The following is a 13,800-nucleotide window of genomic DNA, read 5'->3' on the forward strand; positions in this document are numbered from 1 at the left end:
ATCAACATTATCAAAATGTCCATACTACCCAAAGCAATATATAATTTTAACGCACTCCCTATTAAAGCTCCACTGTCATATTTTAAAGATCTTGAAAAAACAATACTTCATTTTATATGGAATCAGAAAAAAACCTCGAATAGCCAAAACATTTCTCCGCAATAAAAACAAAACAGGAGGAATCACACTACCAGACCTGAGACTGTACTATAAATTGATAGTGATCAAAACAGCATGGTACTGGCACAAAAACAGAGAAGTAGATATCTGGAACAGAATAGAGAACCAAGAGATGAATCCAGCTACTTACTGCTATTTGATCTTTGACGAGCCAATTAAAAACATTCAGTGGGGAAAAGATTCCCTATTTAACAAATGGTGCTGGGTGAACTGGCTGGCAACCTGCAGAAGACTGAAATTGGACCCACAGCTTTCACCATTAACTAAGACTTTCATTGGATTAAAGATTTAAACTTAAGACATGAAACTATAAAAATACTAGAGGAGAGTGCAGGGAAAACCCTTGAAGAAATTGGTCTGGGCGAGTATTTTATGAGGAGAACCCCTCGGGCGATTGAAGCAGCTTCAAAAATACAGTACTGGGACTTGATCAAACTAAAAAGCTTCTGCATAGCCAAGAACACAGTAAGTAAAGCAAGCAAACAGCCCTCAGAATGGGAGAAGATATTTGCAGGGTATATCTCTGACAAAGGTTTAATAACCAGAATCCACAGAGAACTCAAACGCATCAGCAAGAAAAAAACAAGGGATCCCATCGCAGGCTGGGCAAGGGATTTGAAGAGAAACTTCTCTGAAGAAGACAGGCGCACAGCCTTCAGACATATGAAAAAATGCTCATCATCTTTAATCATCAGAGAAATGCAAATCAAAACTACTTTGTGATATCATCTAACTCCAGTGAGACTAGCCTATATCACAAAATCTCAAGACCAGAGATGTTGGCATGGATGTGGAGAAAAGGGAACACCTCTGCACTGCTGGTGGGAATGCAAATTAATGCATTCCTTTTGGAAAGATATATGGAGAACACTCAGAGATCTAAAAATAGATCTGCCATTCAATCCTGTAATTCCTCTGCTGGGCATATACCCAGAAGACTAAAAATCACAACATAACAAAGATATTTGTACCAGAATGTTTATTGCAGCTCAATTCATAATTGCTAAGTCATGGAAAAAGCCCAAGTGCCCCTTGATCCACAAATGGATTAATAAATTGTGGTATATCTACACCATGGAATATTATGCAGCCTTAAAGAAAGATGGAGACTTTACCTCTTTCATGTTTACATGGGTGGAGCTGGAACATATTCTTCTTAGTAAAGTATCTCAAGAATGGAAGAAAAAGTACCCAATGTACTCAGCCCTACTATAAAACTAATTTGGGGCTCTCACATGAAAGCTATAACCGAGTTACAACCTAACAATAGGGGGAAGTGGGAAAGGGAGGGGAGGGAGGGGGTAGTGGGTAGAGGGAGGGGGATCGGTGGGATCATACCTGTGGTGCATCCTACAGGGGTATTTGCGAAACTTGGTAAATGTAGAGTGTAAATGTTTTGGCACAGTAACTGAGATAATGCCAGGAAGGCTATGTTAACCATTGTGATGAAAATGTGTCAAATGGTCTATGAAGCGAGTGTATGATGCCCCATGATCATATCAATGTATACAGTTATGATTTAATAAAAAAATAAATAAATTTTAACCTAGAAAACAAAAAAAAAAAATAAGAAAGTGGAAAAGGACAGGAAAAAAGAAGGCTTTCCTGACTTAATCTGAATTTAGAAGCTTTTCTGCCTTTCCTCAGACTTAAATGCACATTATTAAGCATTTTGGGAAAATCTGTTTCCTTAAGGGTATTATGAGGCATTATGTTCTATTTCAAAATGTGAGAAAAAGTTATCATTAACAAAGTTCTTATAGATGTAACATCATATATAAATTAAAATATAAAAAAGAGAAAAAATTGTACTTTCAGCTGTTTTTCTTAGAGAAAAACTTATTTTTATTATTCACTACTAAATAATAGAAATTATTTCTTACTTTTAGAAAAAATTCACTTATGAAATAATTAAAATTTAATAATTATAATAAAAAGAATTATAATTTAACCACTGGAAAAAATAAATAAATAAATAGAAAAACTAGCTGGGTGTGGTAGTGGTCACCTGTCATCCCCAGCTATTGGGGAGGCTGAGGCAGGAGGCTTCACCCCAAGAGTTTGCTGTGGCTATGATGATGCCCAGGTACTCTACCCAGGGCAACAAAGTGAGAGTCTGTCTAGAAAATAAAAAAGAAAAAGAAGTAGAAAAGGAGCCTGAGGAAATGTGGCCTGACAGTTGGGAGAAAAATCACTGTGAAGTAGGCCCAACACCCGTAGGACAGTGGTTAGTGCGCCAGCCACATATACTAGAGCTGGTGGGTTCAAATCCGGCCCAGGCCTGCCAAACAACAATGACAACTACAGCAACAAAAATAGCCTGGTGTTGTGGTAGGCGCCTGTAGTCCTAGCTACCTAGGAGGCTGAGGCAGGAGAGTTGCTCAAGCCCAAGAGTTTGAGGTTGCTGTGAGCTGTGATGCATGGCGCTCTGCTACCGAGACATAGTGAGACTGTGTCTCAAAAAAAAAAAAAAAAAAAATCACTATGAAGTAGAGAAAAATCTTCAAGGATGAAATGATCCCCGTACCAGTGAGAGTCCCATCCGATGAAAACTGAGGACTGACCATTCAGTTTAACCCTGTGAAACGTTTGGTGACCTTGACGACAGCAATTTCAGGGAGTTATGTAGATAACAGCCTGTTTTAAGGGGATTCAAGAGAAAATGGGAAGAAAAGAGCTAGAGAAAGCATAGACAACTTTTAAGGTGTTATTTGCCCTATTGAGAAGCATACAGATGAGGTGGCAGCTGGGGAGAGCTACATGATCAGAGAGGATTCTTTTGTTAAAGAATAAAGAAATTCCAAATGTGTGTGCAGATGGGAATAATAAAGGGAAAATAGATAATGCAATAGATATAATGCAATTGCTGGGATGATATCTGTGAGTAGTAAGGGGGCTGGGACCTGGCTCTCCAGCTGTGGGGCCTTAGGAGAATGGACAGTTCAGTTGTCAGAACAGGACAGAAGATGGAGAAGGCAGACATGTTGCAGGTGGGTGGGTGGATGTGGCAGGCGATTCAGTTCTCATTTTATTGCTTCTGTTTTCACAGTGTAATAGAAAACAGGGTCATCTGACATCTGTGGCAGGTGACCCTGTATTCTATTAAGATGGGGGAGGAGGGGTGAACCAGTCATCCAGGATGAATGGACCAGAGAGAAATGCATTGTCATGAGTGACAACACTAAAGGCTCTCTTGAGGGTAATGGTCATGAACTTCCCTGAAAACAGCTCACTTGTTTCTCTCCACCCACGCTCCCCTTAGGTGCAGGCCCTGGGGAGCAGTATTGATTTCTCTGGGGTTACATTTTGTCAGAGAGGGCAGAGGAGTGCGTTGAACTGAAAAGTAATAAGGGTGGTTGTAAGTGGGTCTCTGATTTGAGATTGCAAAGGGATTTCGGTCACGACCAGGCAGAAGCTGAGAGTGGAGAAGGAGGAGGTCAAAGAAATAGAAGGCCAATACCACGATCACGAAGGTGGTTTTCCCAGGACAAGGCTGATCCATTGCACTCTGGATGTGCTGATCCCTGCGATTTCTCCAAGTATGGAAACTCGACTGCATAATTGTGGTAGTGGGGAACTGCGTTTGCGCTCTCCCCTGCATAAAAAAAAAAAGAAAAAGAAATGGAAGGCCAGGGCACTGGGGGGACTGTGTGTGTGTGTGGAACTTGGCTCAGAACCTGAAGGCTTTTTCTGTTATTTTCTAATATGTTTTTTTGTTTTGTTTTTTTTGAGACAGAGTCTCACTGTGTTGCCCTGATAGAGTGCTGTGGTGTCACAGCTCACAGCAACCTCAAACTTGTGGGCTTAAGTGATTTTCTTGCCTTAGCCTCCCAAGAAGCTGGGACTATAGGCGCCCACCACAACGCCCAGCTGTTTTTTGTTGCAGTAGTCATTGTTGTTTAGCTGGCCTGGGCGGTTTCGAACCTGCCAGGCTGTGTGTGTGTGTGTGTGTGTGTGTGTGTGTGTCACCATAACCACTGTGCTACAGGCACTGAGCCTCTAATACGGTTTTTTGCTGTTGGACTCTCTGATAAAGTTTGGGCTTCTTCATTAGGGACAATTTTATGTCTTTTCTTTCATAGTTTCTTTATCCTTAGTGCTCTACAAAATTTCCTTGGTGTTATCTTTCCTTCTAGTGCATTTTAATTTTAGCAATTTTTATTTTTACTTTCTGAGCTTGCTTTCTTGCTTCTGATTAATTTTTTATAGCGTCATCATCATTTTCCAGAAAAAAATGTTAGTTTTTGACAGCTGCCCGATCTGTTGGAACACACGTAATTCATGTGTCAGAATATGGCTCGTATGTTTGCTCGCATCTACACTTTCACATGTAATTTTTCCTAAAGTGAGAAGGTATGTTGTATTATGTAGCTAACTTCTACATATCTTTCCATTTTAGGTCTCAAAAAATAAAGATGGAAAAGAACAAAGTGAAACGATATCACCGTCCGAAGATGAAACATTCTCTTGGCCAGGTCCCAAAACAGTTATGTTGAAAAGAACATCTCAAGGCTTTGGTTTTACATTAAGGCATTTCATTGTTTATCCTCCAGAGTCTGCAATTCAGTTTTCATATAAGGTAAGAGAAATGCTTAAAGTAACTTGATAAAAATACAAGGCTATTCCCGTCTTCCTCTTCCCTCCTGCCTTTTTTCTATCTTAAAAGAATTGTCTTGCATTTGTATCTTGTATTCTTTTTCTTCTTTTCAATATACTTCTGCCTTTTAGAATAAAAATTTGAATCTGGCCAGGCCTAGTGGCTTAGGCCTATAAGCCTAGCACTTTGGGAAGAGGAGGCAGGAGGAGTTGGAGACCAGCCTGTCTCTACAAAAAATTTAAAAGAATTTAAAATGTTTTTAAAAATTAAAAAGAAGGCCACGTGTAGTGGCATCCTGGCACTCCAGGAGGCTGAATGAACTGAGTGGATTGCCTGAGCTCACTGGTTCGAGACCAGCCTGAGCAAGAGCAAGACCCTGTCTCTAAAAATAGCCACGTGTTGTGGCGGGCGCCTATAGTCCCAGCTATTTGGGAGGCTGAGACAAGAGAATTGCTTGAACTGAAGAGTCTGAGGTTGCTGTGAGCTGTGACACCATGGCATTCTACCAAGGGTGACGTAGTGAGATTCTATCTCAAAAAAAAAAAGGAAAGAAAAAGAAAGGAAAAACTTCAGTCCTCTCTGAAAGATTATAGTGATTCTGAACTCCTAATCTATTTTTCAAGGACTTCTAATTCTAGATCTCATTCCACTTTTTCTTTTTTTTAATTAAATCATAGCTGTGTACATTAATGCGATCATGGGGCACCATACACTGTACACTGGTTTTATAGACCGTTTGACACATTTTCATTACACTGGTTAACATAGCCTTCCTGGCATTTTCTTAGTTATTCTGTTGAGACATTTACATTCTACAATTACTAAGTTTCACATATACCACTTTTTCTACTATGTAGCTGAGGTGCTGAATTTTCTGGACAGTATATTCAGAGGAAGTAGTTCATTAAAGTGTTTCTGATAGTTATAGAAAATCAGTAGGATTATAATAGTGCTTAACGTTCAGGTATGTAATATGGCAAGTCAGAAGCTGAAGACACAGCTTCTTGTCACAGTGAAGGACACTAATATGCTTCTCTGGGTAGTGACATGGCCTGGGAAGGGGACAGCTTGGATTAAGTGGATGTGCAGGTGACACACTGAGCAGCTGCTCTGCATCCGCACTGTTCTTCATGAATAGTACCCAGCAGGTCCTCTGGACCCCCCTGTAATAGACTAGGAGGCTCATCTGGGTCAGACAGTGGATAAGTAGTAGACCTGGGATTTGAACTTGACCAATGTGAACACCTGATATTAACTGCTGTACGGCAGTGTAATGGAATTAACAATATTCAGAGGAGTTGTGAGACCTCAGCCAGGCCATTTGATTTTCATTTTAATTGGAGGAAATTGAACTAGAAGATTAGAAAAGCTTCTTGAATTCTAAGTATCGGTGAACCAAAGTTGTCTTTTAAAAGTAGTGTTTGTATTTGTATCTAGAGACCACACAGTTTTATTTATTTTTTTGAGACATAGTCTCATTCGGTTCACCTGGATAGAGTGCAGTGGTGTCATCATAGCTCACTGTGACCTCCAGCTCCTGGGCTAAAGCAGCCCTCCTGCCTCAGCCTTCTGAGTAGTTAGGACAATAAGCACTTGCTACCATGCCCTGCTAATTTTTCTAATTTTAGTAGAGATGGTGTCTCGCTCTTGCTCAGGCTGGTATCAACCTCCTGAGCTCAAGCAATCCCCCTGCCTTGGCCTCCCAGAGAGTTAGAATTACAGGTGTGAGCCACAGTGCCTGGCCTGTAGGTCCTCACTTAACATCATTGATAGGTTCTTGGAAACTGTGACTTCAAGCAAAAGGAGGTGTAATGAAACTAATTCTCCCGTCATCTAATTGATATAAACTACAGTTAAGTTGCTATAGTTTATTTCTGGTCACTATAACATCACCAAACTTCTAAATAAAAACCACAGTACTTCCAGTATTAAACATTAATTAATGTGAGCTGTACATAGATTTAAGATTTTAAGATTTATAAAAGGAAGTCCAGAGTTTAGGTTGGCTGTTGTCTACCTCAGCAGCTCAGGGTACAAGGCAGCACCCAACCATGGACAGGACATCTTTCCCTCACGGGGCACACTCACACCCCCCACACCTTAACACTCACGCAGATGGGACCCTACAAATGGAATACCCTGAGTCATCGAGTGTTGGGATTTGGGAGGAGAGGGGAATACCCAGAGAAAACCTGTACAGATACCACACAGACAGTGGTTCCAGCTGGAAATCAATTGTTTTTCCTCATCAACATTGATAATAGAATGACTTTAATTAAAAGGATGTTATTCGAGGACCTGCTGTGTAATTGTTGACAACACAGTCAACAATTGGAGTCAAAATTTGAGTCTGGGTTTGAGTCCCATTTCTGCGTCTTGTTAAGCTGTATGACCTTGGAGGAGTCACCCAACAGACAATAGCAGCGCGTTTCTCATAAGTGGCATGATGATGAAATGATATATGGTTCATGTGAAATGCCTAGCCTGGAAATCGACAGATTGTAATTGCTCAGTAAATTTTAGCTATTAATATTATTAATATTACATACAGATGTTCTTGCAAATAGGTCTCAGTCTCGTACATTGTACATAGAAAATATAGACTGGAATCTTTTCTATTTTCACTATGAAATTTTATCGGTTCACTTCAAAGGAATTAAAATTTTTAATATCAAAAAAAAATTTTTTTAATATCATATAGTTCTTAGGAAATGGGCAATTCATACAACAATGTCTTTATTAAATGTCACTTAGCTGGCAATCCTGTTAGTGTCAGCACTGAGCTTATAACCAGGAGTAGAAGAAAACAACATTTGGGCAGCCAAGATAAAGGTCAAAAATTATGTAAGAAGTGATCAGCTCTTTACCCAGCGCTTGTTTTTCTTTCTTCTGTACCTGCTAGCTTCCATATGGCAGAGGCTGAGCAAATGTTTGAATAAATGTATTTTTATGCTAGTGGGGTTTTTTCTGTTTGTTTTTTTTTTTGTGGGGGGGGCTTTTTTTTTTTTTTTTTTTTTTTGAGACACAGTCTTAAGCTATTCCTCTGCATAGAGTGCTGTGGTATCATCATAGCTCACAGCAACCTCCAACTCTTGGGCTCAGGTGATCCTCTTGCCTCAGTTTTTTCTATTTTTAGTAGAGATGGGGTCTCACTTTTTGCTCAGGCTGGTCTCAAACCCATGAGCTCAAGTAATTCACCCATCTCGGCCTCCCAGAGTGCTGGGATTATAGGCATATGCCACCATACCTGGCCATCTAGTGGGGGTTTTCGTGTGTTTTTTGTTTTTGTTTTTTTGAGACAGAGTCTCATTCTGTTATTCCAGGCTAAAGTGCTGTGGTGTCAGCCTAGCTGATAGCAACCTCAAACTCCTAGGTTCAAGTGATCCTCCTGCCTCAGCCACCCTCGTAGCTAGGACTATAGGTGCCCACCAGAACACTCAGTTAACTTTTTGATTCTTTTTTTTTTTATTTTTTATTTTTAGAGACAGAGTCTCATTTTATTGCCCTTGGTAGAGTGCTGTGGCATCATAGCTCACAGCAACCTCCAGCTCTTGGGCCTAGGCGATTCTCTTGCCTCAACCTCCTAAGTAGCTGGGACTACACAACGCCCGGCTATTTTTTTGTTGCAGTTTGGCCCGGGCCAGGTTCAAATCCGCCACCCTCAGTATATGGGGCTGACACCCTACCCACAGAGCCACTGGTACTGCCCATTTTTCGATTCTTAGTAAAGGCGTGGTATCACTCTTGTGCAAGCTGATCTTAACCCCCCAAGCTCAAGTGATCCTCCTGCCTTGGCCTCCCAGAGTAATAGGATTACAGGTGTCAGCCACTGTGCCCAGACTATGATAGTTTTTTTAGGGTGCTATTCTAATTTTCCAGCTAGAGGTGGATGGCAGGGCAGCCAGACAACCTGATAGCAATGACCAAGTGGATAACAAAACTTCAAAGTTGACTACAAGTACTTACAAATGTTTATGTATTAATTTGGAACCAATCTACATATTAATACAGTAGGTTGACTAAGGGACTGTAACAAACTGGTCAACATATGGAGGTGGTCAGTGTAGGGAGGCAGTCAACTATGGAGGTTCTGCTAGATAGTCCAAGTCCTGTGATAGCCCCTATGGGTACATTTAAGTATAGTATAGTCAGCTATGACCAACCCCACTCCCAAATTCTAGGTTTGTCTGTCTAGCAGCTTACTCGACAGCTCCACTTGGATCTCTATTAGATATCTCCCTCACACTTAACATGTCAAAAACAGAACCCTGGGGCGGCGCCTGTGGCTCAGTTGGTAGGGTGCCGGCCCCATACACCGAGGGTGACGGGTTCAAGCCCGGCCCCGGCCAAACTGCAACCAAAAAATAGCCGGGCATTGTGGTGGGCGCCTGTAGTCCCAGCTACTTGGGAGGCTGAGGCAAGAGAATCACTTAAGCCCAGGAGTTGGAGGTTGCTGTGAGCTGTGTGAGGCCACGGCACTCTACTGAAGGCCATAAAGTGAGACTCTGTCTCTACAAAAAAAAAAAAACAGAACCTTGGGTATCCTCACCCTAAATTGGCCTCGCTCATAGCCTTCCTGTGTCTACTTGTGAAAACGCCATCTTTCTGGCAAAAGACACTGTTAGTGAGATCATAATTGGCACATGGTGGAAAGGTCAGTTTGAATTAAATTGAGCCTGGCTGTGATTTAGCAAGAGTTTATAAATGTGTATTTATATATGGATTTTTTTTTATTTGTAGGATGAAGAAAATGGAAACAGAGGAGGTAAGCTATAAGAATTTTAATTTGTTTCTAAATATTTGGTATCCATGTCTTCTGTTCTTTGAAGTAATAGTAAGAGAGACTATATAGTTTTTCGAGTTCAAGTATGTAGCAGTTTTTAGGTCAACATATGGAGGTGGTCAGGCCTCATTCTGTTATAAGGAAGGAGCCTTCCTTAAGACTTCAAAGTTTTATGAATTCCATTGTCTCATTACCACAATTTGAACATGTAATGATTTTATTATTAATTACATATGAGCATTTATGTGGGGGAATATATTAATAATCCCGAGGAAAGTAACTCTGAGATTTTTATTTCAATTAGTAACCCTTCTAAATTTAGTGATTCTTTTAGGTAAGGAATGCTGTGTGTTTTATTAACTAGATTTATTGACCCAATATTGAAAAGAAGAGGATTTGGGTTATTCTTCTTCTAGTTAATCATACTCTTGGTTTAAAGATTAATTAATGAACTTAAAAGGAGAATCAGGCTGGGGAGAGGATTATTTCTTACTAATTCTGATTTATTTTTGTTTTAATTTTAAATTTTCAATCGACTTTAATGAGTTAAAATTCGCCCACAGCAAAATGCACCTGTGAAAAAGCTTTTATTTTCAACATAATCTTAGACAACAAAATTGCAAAGATAGTATAGAGGGTTTTCATATATCCTCTATACATTTAAATACATTAAAACTTCCCCTAGTAATCAACAAAACTAAGAAGTTAGCATTGGGCGATACTGTCATCTGAAGGACAGGCTTTGTTTGGATTCCGCCAGTTTCCCTGCTAATGTCCTTTTCCTGTTCCACGTTGCATTCACCTGTCATGTCCCCTGGGTGTCCAGTCTGTGGCATTTCTCAGTCTTTCCTTGTATTTTATGAACTTGATGTTTTCAAAAAGTTTCCAGTCAGTTATTGTCTAGACTGCCCTTCACTTTGGTTTGGGTGATGTTTTTCCATCAATGGTTCAAGGTTATGCATTTTTAGTGAGAATATCATGTTTGCACTTGTGAGTTTATGGTTTACTGAGTTTATTTTTTTTAAAACCAATGTTTATTTTCCAACAACCTTGTTTCCATCTTCAGTTTGGTGAGTTTTTTTTTTTTTTGTTTGTTTGTTTTGTTTTTGGAGACAGTCTCACTTTGTTGCCCTCAGTAGGGTGCCGTGGCATCAGAGCTCACAGCAACCTCTAACTCATTGGCTCAATTGATTCTCTTGTCTCAGCCTTCTGAGTAGTTGGGACTATAGACGCCTGTCACAACGCCTGGCTATATATATATATATATATATATATATATTTTTTTTTTTTTTTTTTTGAGACAGAGTCTCACTTTGTCACCCTCTGTAGAGTGCTATGGCATCATACCTCACAGCAACCTCCAACTCTTGGGGTGAAGTGATTCTCTTGCTTTAACCTCTTAAGTAGCTGGGACTACGGGCACCCACCACAACGTCCAGCTGTTTTTAGAAATGGTGTCTCATTCTTGTTCAGGCTGGTCTCGAACCTGTGAGCTCAGGGCAATCTACCTGCCTTGGCCTCCCAGAGTTCTAAGATTACAGGTGTGAGCCACTGCACCGGCCCTGTTCATCATTCTATAAGGTTTTCTTGTGTTCCTTGTACTCTGTTGGTGCTAGTTAAAATTAATATGCTTTCTATCTTTTTCTTTAAAATCTTTTGTAGACAAGGTCTCACTCTGTTGTTTAGTCTAGAGTGTAGTGGCATCCTAGCTTACATCAACCTTAAACTCTTGGGCTCAAGAGATCCTCTTGCCCTAGCCTCCCAAGTAACTGGCCACCATGCCCAGCTGATTTTTCTTCTTTGGTAGAGTTGGGGTTTTGCTTTTGCTGAGGCTGGTCTCAAACTCCTGAGCTCAGGCGATTCACCTGCTTCAGCCTCCCAGAGTGCTGGGATTACAGGCATGAGCCACCATACCCAGCCTCTTTCTGTCACTATCGTAGTGTTTTGACCCTTGTAGAATTTCTTATAAATGGAATAATACAACATGTTCTCTTTTGTGTATTTTGCCTGGCATATTTTTGAGGTTTACTGTATTTTGTGTATGGATACTGATATGTATACCCCTTTTTGGCTGAAGTTTTCCTTTGTATGAACATACCACAAATGTTTTACCCACTCACCTTTGGCGGACCTTTGTAGTACCCATTTGATGTCTTGGAAAGGTTAAGCTAAGGGTTAAAACGAGAGGAAAATGGTTTCTTTCAGCACAAGGGAAAGTGATCTGAGGGAGCAGGGCCAGGTAGGCGTCTTCATAGTTGTCACTCGTGCCAGATGAGCCACTCCTGCGTCACCATCTGTCATGCACCAGCGTTCAGGATGAATTCCAAGAGCTTCTTGGCATGGGCTAGAAATAAGCTTTTAGTGGAGAAAGTGAAAATTTCCAAAACCAGCATCAGCAGGAGGAAAGAGGATGCACGTCCTCTGTCCCCCCAGCGTCTACAGACTGCTGTGCTAATGCCGGGGCAGCCTGCTGGACACAAAGCACCTAGAACTTTATACTTGTTATGGGGGAAATAGACTTCTAATAAATGTAGAAGGACACAGTCATACTTGTGAACACCTAAGGACAAAGAATTCATGTAAAGTTTAGGGAAGACCTCAAATTTAGAGGCCCTGAGCACCTTCTAGGAGCCATCATCACTTGTTACTCAATTCTGAATACCTGCCTAAGTGTGGACCTGGAAGGTTCGATGAGTTTAAAAGGAGGGCTCTACCTGCCTTGATGGCACCTTTGCTTTCCAAGTGTAGACTCGTTCACATCATCCCAGTTGATGTTTGGGGTCATAGCTGTTTATCCACAAAGGCCTGTTTAGCTTAAATACACACGTAATAGTCACATTATCATTTCAACTAAAATAGTCAACTATTAGAGCCTGTTTTATGTAAAAAACATTTCTTCTGACTTCTAAACGATTTTTTATAGATCAGTTTTAGCATGCCTCCAATTCATAGATAACCTATATAATTTTTTTAATTCAGTGGAATGTTTGAATTTTTATTTTATAATCTCATTTTCTTTTAAAACTTACTTTTTTCTTTATTTTTTCAATTAGTAAAAATTTTTAAAAATTCAGGTTACTGTGAAGGTACAAACAACCAAATCACAATATTTGAATTTGTTAGGTAGAGTCCCTCTTTTGAACTTATTTTCAAACATATTGAGGTTATGAAATCCTTTTTTGTAGAATTTTATTTTAAAGTGATAGAATCTCAGCCTTCATTGTAATGGTAAGAGTAAAAGCTTAGGATCACTAGAGAAAGAATAATTGCCAGATTTTTATTCCAGCTCTTAAGAGATTCTATTACAATGCCAAAATTCTGTGAAACAGTTGAAAGATTTTCATTTGGTGTTCTTTCTTTTTGGCAATTTATTGAAATCTTTCTTGTGTGTACTCTCTTAGGTTTTCATATTTTTTTTATTGTTGGTTAGGTATCTATACTATGATACAAATATATTTATAAGAAGGTCATTTAAATTGAAGAATTTTTGGTGGTAATAATTGCTTGTGGATAATTGATGTCCTGTTGTCTCTTAAATCTTTGGAGAAAATATTCATAAATAATCAAAGCAAGAATAATTGAGTATTAATTCTGTTAACTTTTTTCCCTGTTTATTCCATAAGTTAAAATTCTATCTCAGTTCAGTGGTAGGGACATTTTTACTGCTCCAAAATGGGTATATTATTTTGTTAAGGTACTTACATAACTTTTGGCATTAAAATTTGTGTTCAAGCATGTTAATAGTAGAAAAAAAGTCACTAGAAGTCTGCAAATTTTCTCAGTAGTAAAAATTTGTATTGTGATAACAGTTGTTTCTGACTAAACAGCCTGTAAGCTGGGGATGGCCAGGGTCCCGCAGACACCAGAATTGGAACCTGGACAGCTGCTAAATGCAAAGAGTAAATGACAAGGAACAAAAATAACAAAGAAATCTTGAGTTTGAGCTTTCAAAGCCCCAATTCTGTTATTTTATGGGTGATTTGAAAGATGTTCACAGTCAATTTTGATTATATACGATTTCCCTGTGAGCTGATTTCCATGTAGGGTACCCCGCTCATTATGTCATCTTTCTCCCTTTCTCTCTGTCTCATCATAATACTTCCAAGTGTCCTAGAGACACATCTGATTGGTGCAGTTCATCATTTAATGCCAGCTTCATAGCACCTGCTGTATTCAGAGATTGAATGTTCAGTTGAATGAAAAGAAAAAGTTTGTGAAGCTGAGAAAATTGAGTATACTT

At 39.6% G+C, this 13,800-nt stretch overlaps 1 protein-coding gene and 1 non-coding gene across 6 annotated transcripts in view; both read left to right on the forward strand.

Annotated features, from left to right (window-relative positions):
• Window positions 1–13,800, forward strand: part of ARHGAP21 (Rho GTPase activating protein 21) — a 157,400-nt gene that overhangs the window by 61,286 nt on the left and 82,314 nt on the right. For all 5 annotated transcript variants that reach the window (XM_053572465.1, XM_053572461.1, XM_053572460.1 and 2 more), the window contains exons 3-4: window positions 4,580–4,759; window positions 9,518–9,542. In XM_053572465.1, coding sequence (XP_053428440.1) covers window positions 4,580–4,759; window positions 9,518–9,542 — 205 coding nt within the window. The remainder of the gene's footprint in view (window positions 1–4,579; window positions 4,760–9,517; window positions 9,543–13,800) is intronic.
• Window positions 3,622–3,778, forward strand: LOC128573252 (U1 spliceosomal RNA). The gene has a single exon (XR_008376403.1). It is a non-coding gene; the product is annotated as a U1 spliceosomal RNA (small nuclear RNA).

This window comes from Nycticebus coucang, chromosome 20, assembly GCF_027406575.1.
Source record: "Nycticebus coucang isolate mNycCou1 chromosome 20, mNycCou1.pri, whole genome shotgun sequence".
Classification (NCBI taxonomy): Eukaryota; Metazoa; Chordata; class Mammalia; order Primates; family Lorisidae; genus Nycticebus; species Nycticebus coucang.